We start from the raw sequence: 15,316 nt of genomic DNA, 5'->3' as shown, positions 1-15,316 counted from the left end.
AAACTATGCAAGATACCATAGTAGTAATCACATGCACACTATAACTATTAAGCAAATCACTGAAGAAAAATAAGTTTTAAAAAAGTATTTATGTTTTATTAATCACTGGTCTATTAGTAGCAGCTTGTTACAATAAATTTCCCTAGTTACCAGTAACTATAAATATTTTTTTTCCAGTACAGTGCATTGTAAACACCTCTCACTTTTACAAAAAAATAATTAAAAAAAAAAAAAGGATGGAGCACCATCAAGTGGTAGATGTCCGTACAGCATTTACAACAATACATAAAGATGTTTCTATTAGTGAAAATATTCTTTCCAGACTAGAAAACCATAAAGTAATGTAACACAAAAAAACCTGTTGAAACTGTAAGTATAAATTACCTCACCCAGAAAAAGAAAAGTTATGTTGCACAGATAAAATAGATGTTTCCTAGCATATAAAATACGAACTGTTATGTTTTTTTTGTCAAAACCAATTGTAAACGGGAATTAGCAATAAGTATAATTGAAAGAAGAAATTCACAAGTTTTCTTCTCTGTCAGACTGTACAGCCCTTTTAACGAGAAAGTAGGTGGCTCTTAAAAGAGCCTTTGGGTTAAAAAGGTTTTCAAACACGGATTCACTTGGAGCTGGTGTACTTGGTGACAGCCTTGGTGCCCTCGGAGACGGCGTGCTTGGCCAGCTCGCCGGGCAGCAGGAGCCGCACGGCCGTCTGGATCTCCCGCGACGTGATGGTGGAGCGCTTGTTGTAGTGCGCCAGGCGCGAGGCCTCGCCGGCGATGCGCTCGAAGATGTCGTTGACAAACGAGTTCATGATGCCCATGGCCTTGGACGAGATGCCCGTGTCGGGGTGCACCTGCTTCAGCACCTTGTACACGTAGATGGAGTAGCTCTCCTTACGACTCTTCTTGCGCTTCTTGTCGCCCTTTTTCTGTGTTTTGGTGACCGCCTTCTTGGAGCCCTTCTTGGGCGCAGGAGCGGACTTCGCTGGCTCAGGCATCGCAGCAAAAGCGTGTCTCACCAACCCTTGACACAACAAAACCACACAATAAAGCAGCGAACTGAGAGCAATCAGCCGTGTGCCACCAATTTATAGCTACCTTATGCAAATGAAAGAATTACTTTTGCTTACTCTCATTGGTCAACATACAACTTAACAGTCCAACTCCCACATTAGACGTTTTTTATTGGTTAGAATTCAATTCACCTCCTCATTGGCTGTTCTCAGGAGACCTACTTCTCAGCCTATCAGCAAAGGGGCGAGGTTGGAAAGCGAGGCTATAGCTGAGGCGCGGCGGCTGGCTTCTCTGTTGTGATACCGGTTGCTCTTAGAAGCCAGCGAACAAGTAAGGATGTCCGGCCGCGGGAAGCAGGGCGGGAAGGCGCGGGCCAAGGCCAAGTCGCGCTCGTCGCGGGCCGGGCTGCAGTTCCCCGTGGGCCGCGTGCACCGGCTGCTGCGCAAGGGCAACTACGCGGAGCGGGTGGGTGCCGGCGCCCCGGTGTACCTGGCGGCCGTGCTGGAGTACCTGACGGCCGAGATCCTGGAGCTGGCGGGCAACGCGGCCCGCGACAACAAGAAGACCCGCATCATCCCCCGCCACCTGCAGCTGGCCATCCGCAACGACGAGGAGCTCAACAAGCTGCTGGGCAAGGTGACCATCGCGCAGGGCGGGGTGCTGCCCAACATCCAGGCCGTGCTGCTGCCCAAGAAGACCGACAGCCACAAGGCTAAAACCAAGTGAACAAGGGAAAAGTGGCACTTTGTCTCGTCCGAAAAACAATCCAAAGGCTCTTTTCAGAGCCACCCACGATATCATAGGAAGAGCTCAGTCATCCGGACTACAGTTACATAGCTTTATATGAATTACTCAACCCATGCTTTGTCTTTTTTTTTTCTCCATTTTTATTAACAGCATTTTGGTTTGGTAGTGATAGCGACACTTTCTATGTTTTCGTTAAAACAAAGTCGTGCCAAAACGTACTCCCAAGGCAAGTTCTTCCTGGTGTGGGATATCTTCTGTTTAGCTTTTTACGCCAGAGAACATGGGAACAGTAACAGTGTATTTCGGTGATAGCTCACGCCCCTCCCCCTTCTTCCTCGTTTTTCTTCTCTGAGTGGCTGGAACAGTACCAGAGATTCAAGGCGTAATCCTCTTCGGGAAAGGGGGGGTGGGGGGAAGGAGGGGTAGCGGGCCGAGCTCTCTGCTGGCCAATCCTTAGTCAGGGCGGTCTTTTTCAATATTTTAAGATCCTTTTCTTTCCCATGGAGAACAAAAGGAATGGAAGCTCAGGGCTATTTTCGGATCAGTAAAGAAACTCCTCCTCCCCCAAACAGATAAAAGCATTAAATGAGACACGAGAAATAATACAAGAGATTAGACATGGCTCAGTCGTAGCGTGCCTGGTAATTGCATTACTTTTGTAACAAAATATTTTCTTAAAAAAAAAAAAAAAAAAAGCACATCCGTTTTTTTTAACAAATCGTTATTATAAAACATTGCTTCCCGGTAATCAAGCCAATTACTCGGCAGAAGATGTAAGTCTAACACTTCCCCAAAGCCACCGCATTATACTGTGCTCGTTATTTTTTTTTTTTTTCGTTAATCGTAGGGGACAAAAGACACAATTGACCTCTGACGACTTACGAATTACTGGATCCTTGCTGAAAGGTTACTGCCGACCTCGGTGCCTCAGCTCCTTTAGGGAAAGTGTGGGTGGCTCTTAAAAGAGCCGTTGAATAGCAAAATTGGTAGAGAAGGCCTCTTCTTTCTGGTACGAATTACTTCTTCTTGGGCGCCGCCTTCTTCGCCTTGGCTGCTTTGGGCTTGGCCGCCTTGGGCTTGGCTGCTTTGGGCTTCACCGCCTTTGCCTTGGCCGGGCTCTTCGTTGCCTTTTTGGGGCGCCCAGCTTTAGCTGCTTTCTTAGGAGTCTTAGCCGCTTTCTTCGCTGCGGTGGCCGCCGGCTTCTTGGCTTTTTTAGGGCTCTTCTTCACCGCCGCCGCTTTCTTGGGCTTCTTGGCAGCACTGGCAGGCTTCTTAGCTGCAGGCTTCTTCGGTTTGGCAGCAGCTGCCCGCTTCTTGGGTGCTTTTTCCTTCACTTCTCCAGGTTTCTTGTTGAGGCGAAAAGAACCAGAAGCACCGGTGCCCTTGGTCTGAACCAGAGTGCCCTTGCTGACGAGGCTCTTAAGTCCCAGTTTGATGCGACTGTTGTTCTTCTCCACATCGTAGCCGCCGGCGGCCAGCGCCTTCTTGAGCGCGGCAAGCGAGAGCCCCTTGCGCTCCTTTGAGGCGGACACGGCCTTGGTAATCAGCTCGGTGACGCTGGGGCCCGCAGGTTTGCGGGCTTTGGAGCCGCTCGCTGCCTTCTTCGGCTTCTTGGCGGCAGCCTTGGCAGCGGGTGCGGGCGCATCGGGGGCGGCGGCGGGAGCGGTCTCCGACATCGCAGCAACGTCCTCTGCGGAGCAGACGAAGACAATTGGGCTGGCGCGGGTCAGATGCTCGTATTTTTAGAGAGGAGCCGCGCGGTGATTGGTGCGTTGCAGAGCCCGCCCCGCTGCACGGCCGGGGAGCCCTTCGGTGTGCTCGATTTGTGTTTCTTTGGACTAACAAAAGTGTATTTTCCCCGGAATTTCTACCACCAAATCGCCCCATTTCCCCGGTGAGGGAGAAGAAGAGCAGGTACTTGCGTTCGGGAGAGTTTCCAGCCGCAAACACGCGAGCTGAGTTAAAGGAGAAGCGATAAATCCCGTGTGCTGCTGCTTGAGAGACCTCTGAAGAGAGAAACTTTTGTTTTTCCTTGCAAATTAAAAATTTCCTTTTGACATAAATGTTACAGCAACGCCTCACTCTGATTCTTTAGAGGGTTTTCTCGGGGTCGAAGTCGAAATCTGCCGTTTTAAAGCTATTTTGACAGTTTAAATTGATTTTGTAGAGGAGGAAGTAACACAAACTCCTCTTTCAGCTCTGAATATGGATTAAGAACCGGTTCCTTTGACCATGTGTTTTACCTCCTAAAACGCTAAAGTCTAGTGAAATAGTGTCTCGTACAACCTGCTATTGCACCTATTATATAGCCATAAGCAATTTCTTGATATCTGGAGATTTATGAACATACAGTTTTTTTATTTAGTCTTCCTGGAATTTTAGTAGAAGGGAGGCAAACTTCCCCTACTACCATGTGTTTGGTGTTTTCTTTCTTTTGTTTGTTTTCCATATGAATATCTGTACCAATTATTAAGTAAATCAAGCTATTTGCTTTTCATGTTGCATTTCAATTTTAACTAAACATTTATTAGACATCTAACGTTACAATACTGTAGCTTCATTAAAGAAAGGAACATCCTAAACTTCTGTTGGTATTTACTGAAATTATCTTTGTCTCTTTAGTAATGTAAGATGTGTAAGGGCTTGCTAGCAGCTTAATAGTTATACTTTTACTACCCAGAGTGTATTATTTCGTTATGTATTTTCTCTATGGTAGTAGAACTTAAAATCATATTATTGTTTGGTTTTGGTGGGTTTTTTTGTTTGTTTGTTTCATGTCACACAGTATATCTACTCAAAGGTTTATTATCTAAATCAAATTCTGAATCCTCTTCCCACTCTAAATATAACCCACCTAATTCTTCCTTATGCATTTTGCAGCTATTACTGAAATGAGGAAATGCTTTCAGGACAGAAATGAGAGGGCTTTGTGAGAACCTGAGTTTTAACAAGGGGAGGTAGGCCATAAGCCATTCCTGAAGAACCAGGAAGCATTCAATCAATATTGATATCTTCTGGAAGGTGATGTAATATGCTAAACAGAACAGAGCTCTGAAATAAATATCTCATTAATCTGTACCTGCATATAAAGGTATTTTATAATGGTGTTTTATCCATAATCATTTGAAGTTAGTTAAGAATCACAAAGACTACACTTTAGCCCTGCCCTCTGATTTCCTTTGATATAGCCAGATATAACATTTAATATAAACACAGTATTTAAGAAGGTATTAGCAAACAAAATTTCAGATCATATGAATAGGTAGTTTTAGGTAAGTGTAATTCTATTTTCACCTCTTTGCTGTTTTGTAAATACTAAATGTGTATAGAACTTGAAAACATTTTAGTTTGCTGTAAAATTGGGGTTTAGTGAATATGAAACTGTGAATAAATGCAATGGAGGGAAAAAAATTAACCTCCACCCTAGAAAAAAAAAAATCACAAAAAAGATTGCAGAAAAAGTGCACCTGAGCTCTGTAACTCCTCAACAGGAAGACAGCTGAGAGAAGGACTAATCAAATTGGGACTTTCAGGGTCTTATTTGTAGAAGTTATATAACATAAAAGAAGGATAGAGGAATGAAATATATTTTAGTGGAAGTGGGTATTGAAGATACACTTTCACAAGTTACCAAAACTGAGGTAAAATAAATACATATATTTTTTAAGCCTATATCCTATATGTGTTTGTAGATTAATGAATGAGACCTTCCATTGACTTGACTACATAGTAGCAGCATTGAGAGGAGGCGGCATTTCGCAGCTACCGAGACACTTCGTAGCACATAGAGGAAAAGCATAGACCATTAGTGCCATGTCAGCAAAATGAAAATTCATGTTGCCTACTCTTATTGTTTTGAACTCATATATGTTTACTTCAGTAACCTTCACTGGGGGAGATTTAAATACTCCAGCCCTCAGTTGCGGCTTCACAGCATGCTGATTCCTATTTATTTGTGGCTCAAATTGAGGTGGCTAAAATGGTCACCATTCCAGTTGTTTGCCTGGCTTTTCTCCCAGTAGTTGCACCTCTCCCCATTCACAAGAGGGACAGCTAATAATGTGTATAGCAGCTTCTGATCTCCAACAGTTACTATATTAAAATAAACTGAAGCAACTTCAGAAATTTCATGACACAGAAGCTCTGATCTTTCTTTTTTAATGACTTTGCAGCAAAGATGTAACTTTAGTAATGTAGAATTGCTGCTTGGAACACGTGCCTTTTTCTACATGAAAGGAATACATGCAGGAACAAAATCTTGGAAAGTTAAGGTACACTTGGCAATTTTGAGTCAGAGCAGATAGGCTAGGAGGGATGGACAGATGTACTCAGACTAAAAAAATGTAGTGAAAGATTATATAAAGGTCAGGAATAGCAGTTTCATCTTCAGCTGAGCAAATGAGAAAATTAAATAATCCTGTAGACTCTGACATACAGTTTGACTTTCTCAATGAGACTGGAGGGAGGTAGACTTCATCATTCACTAAAAGAGGAGGAGAGTGACACTAGGATCTCCAGAGATACTTTTGGGGAGACCGTCACTGTTATGTCTACTACATCTGAATGACTTCAGTCCTTCTTACCTCATGGGCACCCCAGCAGGCCACACTACATTACAAACTTGCGCAGGATTACAATCTGAACTGTACAAGTCATTTCCCTTCAGTACCCAGGTGTGTCCAACTTTTGAAGTTATCTATTATATTAAGACCTCTTGACACATGCAAGGAGACACATGAACCACGGCCAACAGCTGACACTACATCTGAGAGCTGTCAAACATTTCCATCTCTGGTTTAGTGCTTGCCAGTACTTGTTCCTAAGAAAATGAGCTCTGGGTTATATTTGGGTATGTTTTCAATAATGAGAGGTAGCACAGTAGCTCTCCTTCTCAGGCAATTTTGTTAGAAAGTATTAGCATGAAAACTAGACACACAAATGTGGCTAATAGGCTGCTCTACCTGCTGTAGGTGAGTCCTATATTCAGCCATTGTTAGACAGCTGGAGGAAGTACAGCTGACATGCCTCTGCACCACAGCCCCTCTCCTTCCTTCAAGTGACAATTTCCAGAGAGATTTAGGTGAGGGCCTTTATGTTATGTGCTGCACTGCTGCATACATGTTCTGCAGGTAAGAGGTGTAAATAGTCCCCACAACCATGATTACACCGCTGTTACAGTGTTACACCCATACCTTACTTGCCCTCAGTGACTTCATCCAAGTTATGAACATAATAACTCATGTGATCAAACCAGCCAGCACAGTTTAACAGCTTTTATATCTCAGCCAAGCAATTTTAAAGTGGTACCTACCAAACTACGAACTGGTTGCAGCTCAGCAAACAAGTCTCTGCCTACATGGTACTAATGATGCTGCTGCTGTTGTTAAGACTCCGAAGTGCAACGAGGACACACAAGACTTTTTAAATCCAGTGTACGGCTAAGCATCTATGGTGGACAGGACAAATAGGGTAGGGCAACAGAAGACTGTCCCTGTAGACTCAGCTTTCTGGAATGTTGCACACTCCTCCCTGTACTCTTGGTTAAGGCCTGGGGCACCTGTAGTGGCTTTCCTTCATCATTGCCATGGTATGTGGTATGTCATTTGGGAATTGAAAACCTATAGTCCAAAACCTGAATTCATCCATATCTAGGAGACACTGGGAAAGGTAGCCTTCGTGGGAAAGAAAACAAACAAACAAACAAAACAAAACAAACAAAAAAATCCCATCCAACCAGACAAACAAAAAAATCCCAAACCAAAACCAAAACAAACGAACAAAATAACAAATAAATAAAAAAACCCAACAACCATCAAAACCCAAAACCACAGCCCCCAGCCCCGTGGATTCGGGGGGGAAAGGCAAAAATGCAGGGGACCAAAACCTTTCCCAGAACAACTAATGAGGGGAAAAATTATGCACTTTGTTCTGTACTGTATGGGAGTTTACAAGGTTAACATATTCTCACTTTTCTCATGCACAGGCAAAGAAAATGTGTTCGCTGTCAGTCAGATATCAAATAACAGAATTATCTATGTTGTAAAGTACTTTGGTTTTCTAAAACTAACCTAAGGCACTTCACGAACTGTGTACTGGACCACCCTGGCATGCTTTGAATGCAGTCATCAACCAGCAGTTGAGGACCTCAGGCCCTGAGACAAACTGTCCATGAAAGGTAGACAACATTAACGAAAGGTCTATCAGCCATGGCTCCCCAAAGAAATAATCTTCTACTGAATCAACACTGCCTCTCTTTCACCTGTGTTTAATAGAGAATTCCACTAAGGAGGGGTGCCACCATATTGTCCTTTCAAAGCAACCTCTCTGTCAGCACTGAAGCTTGGCTGCTCAAACCAGTGAGCAACTCACACAGAGCAATGCTGAGCAACTCATTCTTCCTCCTCACAACCCACTGGCACTTCTGCATGCTTTCTGCCCTCCACCCTTCCTATTTGTGTGCCGGCACTCACTGTCAATGCTGGTAAGAGGGAGCAAGCAATGTGACCAATCTATGTGTCTCCTCCCTGTCCAGCCAGAATCGCGTTTGGTACCTATGGAGGGACAAAGTGTTATTTGACACGTAGTACATGCACAGCTGGTCTGCAATCCACCATCTCCCTGGCTGGTGACACCCCAGATGCTGATGTGACAGGATTTCAGGTACATTTGGGTTGACAGGCAACCCATTTTTTTACCACATAGGTAGTTGTCATTCTTTAACCCAAGCTACCAACAAAACCATGATAGCTGCTTGCTCATATCCCCCTCCCGCTCAGGCCCAAGTAGGGGAGAGAATCATAAAAAGAGAAACTTCTGGACTGAGAGAAGAACAGTTTAATTAAAAAAAACCAAACAAACATAAATAATAATAAAAAATACAAATACTACTAATATATAGAAAATGTAAATAGAACATAAAATAAAATACACTTATTGCAATTCCTCATGAAATCCGTCCACACCAAGCAGGCAGTCTGGAAGCAGCACCCTGGTCCTGAACAGCTGATTCCAGAGAGAGAAGGGAGAAAAAGGCAGAAAGGCCCACAGGCTTCTGCAAATGGCAAGATGGCAAAAGGTAAAATTAAAGAAACTCCTGAACAGAACTCTATCAAAACAAAGCAGAAGGAGAACCAGAACAGGTCTCTGTTCTGGTCCATCCCAGCTCCCTCCTGACTCCCACCTAGCCAGGAGATCCTAACTCTCCTTAAATATGAAGCATGACACTAGTGGCATGGAATATTCTTATTGATCAGTCTGGATGTCAGTCAAGGTCAACCCCATCTATGTCACCATTCCTAGCTGCCTCATACCTGTGGGCAGAGAGTTCAGAAAGTCCTTGGCTCCCAGACAGCAACAATTTAAAACTTTGTTTCTGTCACAGTGTTGTCTTCTTGTTCTCAAACTAAATACAAACATTGACCATGACAGTTATGCCAATTAAAGGTTTCTAGCTGCATGAAGGAAAATTAGCTAGTTTTCAGTCAAACCAGCACAACAGTGATGGTGGCACCCAGACACTGTGTTGGCTGGACTTCTGCCATTGCTGAGAGCCAAAGCACTGTGTCACACACCGTGTGAAGGTGCTCTCACTAGGTGATGCTACCTTGCTGGTTATCCTCAGAGGTGTGGGGGTAAAGCAGGTACTGGCCCCAGAAAAGACTGTTTGTGCCATCTTTCTAGAGCAGGAGTATGTCAAGATACCACTTGGGTCCCAGCAATATAAGATGGCTGTCTTCTCATAAAAGGGAGAAAAAAGCTTTTCAAGAGTTTTTTGATGTGTATGAGTGCTGTGCTGTAGCTTATGTTTTTTACAGTACATGCTTTGCAGCTCTGCAGTCCATGGACTGGTGCCAGAGCAGCACTGTCCCAGGTTAGGATGTCATCCAGGCTGCCAGGGGCACTGGAAGGGCTGTCTGGTGCCTGGATTTCCCCACAATATACAGATGAGGCCAGTCACTCAGCACTCCTGCTATCACACAGCTAGGAAGTCAGGAATCTGGCTTCACAGGCTCATGAGATTATGTATATACAGTGTGGGCACATTCAAGAATACGTTTCACCTATTTTACCTGCAACTTGCCTTTTATGATCTGGTCCCAGAAAGGAGGACTGACTTCCATAGTAAGCATAGTAAGTGTATTAAGTCTAAATCTTAGTCCTCGTGACATACTTTTTTTTTTTTTTTCCTGTTTTGGACACAGAATATGGAACCAAATTTTGGCTCATTCATGCGTGGAATAAGGAGTAGAATAACAAGTTCAACTTTTGTGTACTGTTTGAGATAAGTAGTTTGTAATACCCTATGTTTAATTGTATGGTTAACAAAACTAGCCCACATACCAGCACTGAATGGCTAGGAGCTGTGTCCAGCTGTACAGGGATGGTAGGTAGAGAAAACTGATGCAGATTTGGGTTTACCCAAACTCCAATAGGAGATCCATACAAGAAAAGAAACCTTATAGCCCAAATTACCCAAAGCTGTTGAGAAAAGGGCCTGCTGATCAATAACGTAAACATTTGTGTAATACTGGTATTAACTTTGGAGATCTAATCCATGCTTATTTATATAAAAATCCTTCATGGACAAAAAAAAAAAAAAAAAGGAAAAAAGAAAAAAAAAAAAAAAAAAGAAGAACCAAAACCTAAGCGGATGAAAAGGTGCTTATTATCCTAAGAGAGTGAATAGTCTTAGAGATGGGTTGTTTTTTCTTGTTGTTTTTGTTGTTTTGTTCGTGGGGGTTTTTCTGGTTTAGGTTGGTTTGGTTTTTTTGTTGTTTTGGTTTTGTTTGTTTGTTTGTTTTTTAATTATTATTGTTCTTATTTTTTTTACATTCTGTTCTGGTTTTCTTTTTGTCACCTTTTCCCTAGGGCAGCAGGTTCACCTGGTTATGGTCTTTTCGCTGTTGAAAGAGACACCAGTTTTATTGAGACAGAATCAGGGACACAAAACCATAAATCTGGAAGGACAGAGGAAGAATACAGAATGTAGTATCAGAACTTGTTTCTGCCGTTAGGAATATCAGCATGGATCCAGAGTGGGGAGAAATATATGGGCAATATCAGTAGGACAGCCCCGAGATTGTGCTGCTCTTTGAATTGTATTCCAGACAGAGACTTATGACCATAATACTGAAAGAACCAAGTAACTCACAGGAAACTTCCACCTGGGCCAATATCCCATCTGTAAGAGAAACCAGCAAAAAAGAGCGTAAGAACAGTAACTGACGTCTCATCAAAATGATCCCTTAGGTCCCAGTGATTTGTAGGCCAGGGACCCATTGAGTCAGAGGGGATATATTTGAATTGGAAAGCCTTGAATGGCTTTTTCTCCTGCCTCTTTATTGATTGTTTTCCCTGGACATAACATCTATAATTTTTCGTGCTTTAGGGTGGGGCTTTAGCATGACAAATTATAAGAGGTTCGGGCATAGACCTGATTTTCCTGATGCTTCACAGCACAGGCCGAATATGAGCGTGAGGACAAGCAGGTGACCTGTCAGTCCTTTCATTGAGCAGACAGTTCTCAATACGAGCACGGAGTCCTTGCGATGTGAGCTCAGAACTAACAAGACATGGTCAGCACGATCTTCACAGGGGTCCGCAGAGGCCTCAAGGCCGCCGGCTCCCTGCACCGGAGCGAGCTCGGCCCCTCAGAGAAGGAAGGTCTGTGCGCCGCCGCTCCGCCCGGAGGCGAAGATGCCGGGAAACGGCGCTTCAGGGGCACCGGGGCTGGGGGAAGGCGAGCGAGGCGGAGGCCGAGGCGGAGGAGTAGTCTGGCGCGGCGAAACCGGTCGAGGAGTCAGGGAGGAACCCGGGAGCATCGACAAGCGAAGGCCCCGCCTGGCCGCGCCCGCGGAGGGGGCTGGAGGCGCAGGCTCCGCCCTCGCCAGCGGTGCCCGCCCCTGCTTTCAATCAGGTCGGACCTCTCGCCATAAAGATCGCGGCGCGGCGGGCACCGACACACAGTTCTGACCGACAAAAAGCGTAAGCATGTCTGGCAGAGGCAAGGGCGGGAAAGGGCTCGGTAAAGGGGGCGCCAAGCGCCACCGCAAGGTGCTGCGCGATAACATCCAGGGCATCACCAAGCCGGCCATCCGCCGCCTGGCCCGGCGCGGAGGCGTCAAGCGCATCTCGGGGCTCATCTACGAGGAGACTCGCGGAGTGCTGAAGGTGTTCTTGGAGAACGTGATTCGTGATGCTGTCACTTACACCGAGCACGCCAAGAGGAAGACAGTGACAGCCATGGACGTGGTTTATGCCCTCAAGCGCCAGGGCCGCACCCTCTACGGTTTCGGCGGCTAAAGCTTTTTGTCTCTACCACCTAAATCAAAGGCTCTTTTAAGAGCCACCCACTTTTTTCTTTAAAAGAGCTGGGTCATTTTAGTGGATTTGTAGTCTCTGTCCAGATAGTTTTTCCTATAATCTTGTATCTTTTCCCCTTTCCCTTACCACACCCGTTTTTCTTGCTTAGGTGCAGTTGGACTGCCTGGCCTTGCAGTTCAGTTCTGTATGCTTCAGTGCTCTGCTGCCATCTTTTTCTGAGAGCTGGTTTTGGAAGAGCTTGCTGCGGCCTTCTGCCCTGGAAGGCAAGCAGCGTGCCACTCTGACTTCCTGGGGCGCTAAGCGATGCCAAGTAGCAAAGGTGCTGGGACCTGAAGTGTAAACCTAGTTAGCTCTCTTTATCGGCTGTAGGAAAACAAAACAAAAGTCTCTCTGTCCCAATAGAATAAAAAGACGGAAAAATGCCAAAGCCACCTCTGTCTCGCTGAGTTTTCTACCGCAGCGCGGCGGATCCTCCTACCCGCTCATGACTGCAGGAGGAAAGTGCCGCGACCGCGCGGGGGTCGCTTCAGCCGGTGTGGCGTGGAAGGGGCCTGCTCGCCGTTGCGCGGGGAAGGGCTGGCGGCCTCTGCAGGCAGGGCGATCCCCTGTCGGCAAGCGGGTTAAGGCGCCCTCGCTCTTTCAAAAGGGCCGCGATGGTGACGATTGGCTCCGGGCCAGCCCGCGCTCGGCGGAGCCCGCGCTCCGCTCCGCTTGGTGCTCGCACCAGTAACCCCCACCCCACCGCTCGACGGGGAGAGCAGCCCAGTGCTCCGCCCGCCGATGACCGAGGCGGAAGCGTGGGCCGCACAGGGAAAACGCGCATTTCACGGTGTGCACCTGAACTCTCCAGCATAACGGGGCCGGGACAGCCACAGAGAGGAGGGCCCCGCCCTCCAAGGAGCCAACCCTCCCCCTCCCCGGAGAAACGGACACACACTCCTCCCTTGCCACCCGCTCCGTAGCATTTCAAACTCCTTCTCGAGACTGTGGGTGGCTCTGAAAAGAGCCTTTGGGTTTTGATTCTGTGCTCCGGGTGCTTCTCCGGGCCCGTTTTACTTGCTCTTGGCTTTGTGGCTGTCGGTCTTCTTGGGCAGCAGCACGGCCTGGATGTTGGGCAGCACCCCGCCCTGCGCGATGGTCACCTTGCCCAGCAGCTTGTTGAGCTCCTCGTCGTTGCGGATGGCCAGCTGCAGGTGGCGGGGGATGATGCGCGTCTTCTTGTTGTCGCGGGCCGCGTTGCCCGCCAGCTCCAGGATCTCGGCCGTCAGGTATTCCAGCACGGCCGCCAGGTACACCGGGGCGCCGGCGCCCACCCGCTCCGCGTAGTTGCCCTTGCGCAGCAGCCGGTGCACGCGGCCCACGGGGAACTGCAGCCCGGCCCGCGACGAGCGCGACTTGGCCTTGGCCCGCGCCTTCCCGCCCTGCTTCCCGCGGCCGGACATCCTCACTCAGTCGCTCGCTACCGAACTCCCACTGCTACGCTAAAAACAACAGGCGGATTACCCGCGCCCTGAGGCCCCGCTTTTATATCCCTTCCCTTGGCGCGGCCGGCGCCTCCTGATAGGTCGAGGCGCCTGTCGGGGAACGCGAACCCAATGGCGGAGCGAATCTCGTTCTGACCAATAGCGAGGGGGGAAGCTTTGAAAGGCCTCCGCGCGCGCTCTCGAGTCCGCCAATGACGATGTGGGACGGGCGGGTTTCAGCAGCCGCCTCCGCCCGAACGGAACGATCGCTCCCGCCGCCGCACCCCGGACCTGAGGTGGCCGCGCCGCCGCACATTTGTTCCTGTCTTAGTTTTTTATTTCAAGCACCCGGGTCAGCAACGCGCGTCTTGGGAGCGCGAAGCTGAGGAGGTAGAGAGGCGGAGAAGAAAAGAGAGGCAGCGTGCGTGTGTCAGTGAGCGGGAGTAAAAGGGGGGCCGGGGGGGTACCGGCAGACGGGGAAAGGTGATACAGGTCTTCCCATCCTGCTTTCTTAACTTCCAGAATTGTACACCCTTCCTTGCACTGTAAAACCACCAGAGCAAGCACCCGCCTACGCCACTACAAAATCTTCAACCCCTCAATTTAGAGGGGAATGCTATTTGAAAATTGCCTGGATACTCACGGCCTCATTATATCAAAATGATTTTTTAGACTTTATGAATTATTTTAAAAAGTCATTTCTTAATATAGAGTAACAGCCCTTTTTCTTGTTTATGGAGTGGCTCTTAAAAGAGCCTTTTTTGTTAAAATGTTTTCTCAGATTAGATGGCAGTATTTTAAACTGGTTTATGCACGCTCACCGCGTATGCGGCGAGCCAGCTGGATGTCCTTGGGCATGATGGTGACACGCTTGGCGTGGATGGCGCACAGGTTGGTGTCCTCGAACAGCCCCACCAGGTAGGCCTCGCTGGCCTCCTGCAGCGCCATGACGGCCGAGCTCTGGAAGCGCAGGTCGGTCTTAAAGTCCTGCGCGATCTCGCGCACCAGGCGCTGGAAGGGCAGCTTGCGGATCAGCAGCTCCGTCGACTTCTGGTAGCGCCGGATCTCGCGCAGCGCCACCGTGCCGGGCCGGTAGCGGTGCGGCTTCTTCACGCCGCCGGTGGCCGGCGCGCTCTTGCGGGCAGCCTTGGTGGCCAGCTGCTTGCGGGGCGCCTTCCCGCCCGTCGACTTACGCGCCGTCTGCTTGGTACGCGCCATCTCTTAGGATAACAGCTCCTGCAGCAACAGGTACGGAAAAAACTGGCATCCTGCTTATGGTTGAGGAGTATATATAGTACTGGTCGCTTCTCTGATAGGCGGATGAGTAGAAGCTTATTCTCATTGGTGGAATCAAATAATCAAAGTCCCGCCACTGGCTGGCACCACCCATATTTCTCCGCTTTTGTTCTTTCTTTAGTCTGAGTGCAGAGTTAAAAAAAAAGCCATTTATAAGGGTGTTTTTCAGGTTTCCATCAACTGTTTATATACTAGAGATTTTAAAATATTCTAGACTTTTCAGTGAGATAGTCATCAGAGCTTTCTTTCACTGCGGCTTTTTTTTTCTTCATGGATATTTACATACAGAGCTAAAATGTGTCTGGAATACATAGGAATTATTACTACAATATGTTGAAATACACCTGAAACACACCTGATAGTACATAAAATCAGCATGGAAGGGAAAGAAGACGACAGTTGGGAAAAAAATACTGCTTTAGAATCCTTACTGAAAGCTGCAATATATAAATAAGTGAATCCTTATAG

General features: G+C 47.1%; 6 protein-coding genes across 6 annotated transcripts; 2 read left to right on the top strand and 4 right to left on the bottom strand.

The window, feature by feature from the left end:
- Positions 1 to 70: 70 nt before the first annotated feature.
- On the bottom strand, positions 71 to 1,343 carry LOC136100833 (histone H2B 1/2/3/4/6). Its single transcript, XM_065836261.2, has one exon. It carries the CDS (start codon positions 1,001 to 1,003, stop codon positions 623 to 625), a length of 381 nt encoding a protein of 126 aa, XP_065692333.1. The 5' UTR covers positions 1,004 to 1,343; the 3' UTR covers positions 71 to 622.
- Positions 1,344 to 1,355: 12 nt separating this feature from the next.
- On the top strand, positions 1,356 to 1,899 carry LOC136100801 (histone H2A-like). Its single transcript, XM_065836179.2, has one exon. It carries the CDS (start codon positions 1,356 to 1,358, stop codon positions 1,743 to 1,745), a length of 390 nt encoding a protein of 129 aa, XP_065692251.1. The 3' UTR covers positions 1,746 to 1,899.
- Positions 1,900 to 2,443: 544 nt separating this feature from the next.
- Positions 2,444 to 3,473, bottom strand: LOC136100756 (histone H1.03). Its single transcript, XM_065836089.2, has one exon. The coding sequence runs from the start codon at positions 3,440 to 3,442 to the stop codon at positions 2,783 to 2,785; it is 660 nt and encodes a 219-aa protein (XP_065692161.1). The 5' UTR covers positions 3,443 to 3,473; the 3' UTR covers positions 2,444 to 2,782.
- An 8,243-nt stretch (positions 3,474 to 11,716) lies between these two features.
- On the top strand, positions 11,717 to 12,518 carry LOC136100876 (histone H4). Its single transcript, XM_065836368.2, has one exon. The coding sequence runs from the start codon at positions 11,757 to 11,759 to the stop codon at positions 12,066 to 12,068; it is 312 nt and encodes a 103-aa protein (XP_065692440.1). The 5' UTR covers positions 11,717 to 11,756; the 3' UTR covers positions 12,069 to 12,518.
- Positions 12,519 to 13,078: 560 nt separating this feature from the next.
- On the bottom strand, positions 13,079 to 13,567 carry LOC136100824 (histone H2A). Its single transcript, XM_065836235.2, has one exon. It carries the CDS (start codon positions 13,529 to 13,531, stop codon positions 13,142 to 13,144), a length of 390 nt encoding a protein of 129 aa, XP_065692307.1. The 5' UTR covers positions 13,532 to 13,567; the 3' UTR covers positions 13,079 to 13,141.
- Positions 13,568 to 13,971: 404 nt separating this feature from the next.
- Positions 13,972 to 14,798, bottom strand: LOC136100888 (histone H3). Its single transcript, XM_065836396.2, has one exon. It carries the CDS (start codon positions 14,768 to 14,770, stop codon positions 14,360 to 14,362), a length of 411 nt encoding a protein of 136 aa, XP_065692468.1. The 5' UTR covers positions 14,771 to 14,798; the 3' UTR covers positions 13,972 to 14,359.
- Between the last annotated feature and the right edge of the window lie 518 nt (positions 14,799 to 15,316).

Source organism: Patagioenas fasciata, chromosome 1 (assembly GCF_037038585.1).
Source record: "Patagioenas fasciata isolate bPatFas1 chromosome 1, bPatFas1.hap1, whole genome shotgun sequence".
Classification (NCBI taxonomy): domain Eukaryota; kingdom Metazoa; phylum Chordata; class Aves; order Columbiformes; family Columbidae; genus Patagioenas; species Patagioenas fasciata.
The sequence above is the reverse complement of the archived record's forward strand: the minus strand, read 5'-3'. Positions and strand labels throughout refer to the sequence as shown.

What these genes read in the sequence shown, in the direction of transcription:
- LOC136100833 (XM_065836261.2), bottom strand. Translation starts at nt 1,003, where the DNA reads ATGCCTGAGCCAGCGAAGTCCGCTCCTGCGCCCAAGAAGGGCTCCAAG.
- LOC136100801 (XM_065836179.2), top strand. Translation starts at nt 1,356, where the DNA reads ATGTCCGGCCGCGGGAAGCAGGGCGGGAAGGCGCGGGCCAAGGCCAAG.
- LOC136100756 (XM_065836089.2), bottom strand. Translation starts at nt 3,442, where the DNA reads ATGTCGGAGACCGCTCCCGCCGCCGCCCCCGATGCGCCCGCACCCGCT.
- LOC136100876 (XM_065836368.2), top strand. Translation starts at nt 11,757, where the DNA reads ATGTCTGGCAGAGGCAAGGGCGGGAAAGGGCTCGGTAAAGGGGGCGCC.
- LOC136100824 (XM_065836235.2), bottom strand. Translation starts at nt 13,531, where the DNA reads ATGTCCGGCCGCGGGAAGCAGGGCGGGAAGGCGCGGGCCAAGGCCAAG.
- LOC136100888 (XM_065836396.2), bottom strand. Translation starts at nt 14,770, where the DNA reads ATGGCGCGTACCAAGCAGACGGCGCGTAAGTCGACGGGCGGGAAGGCG.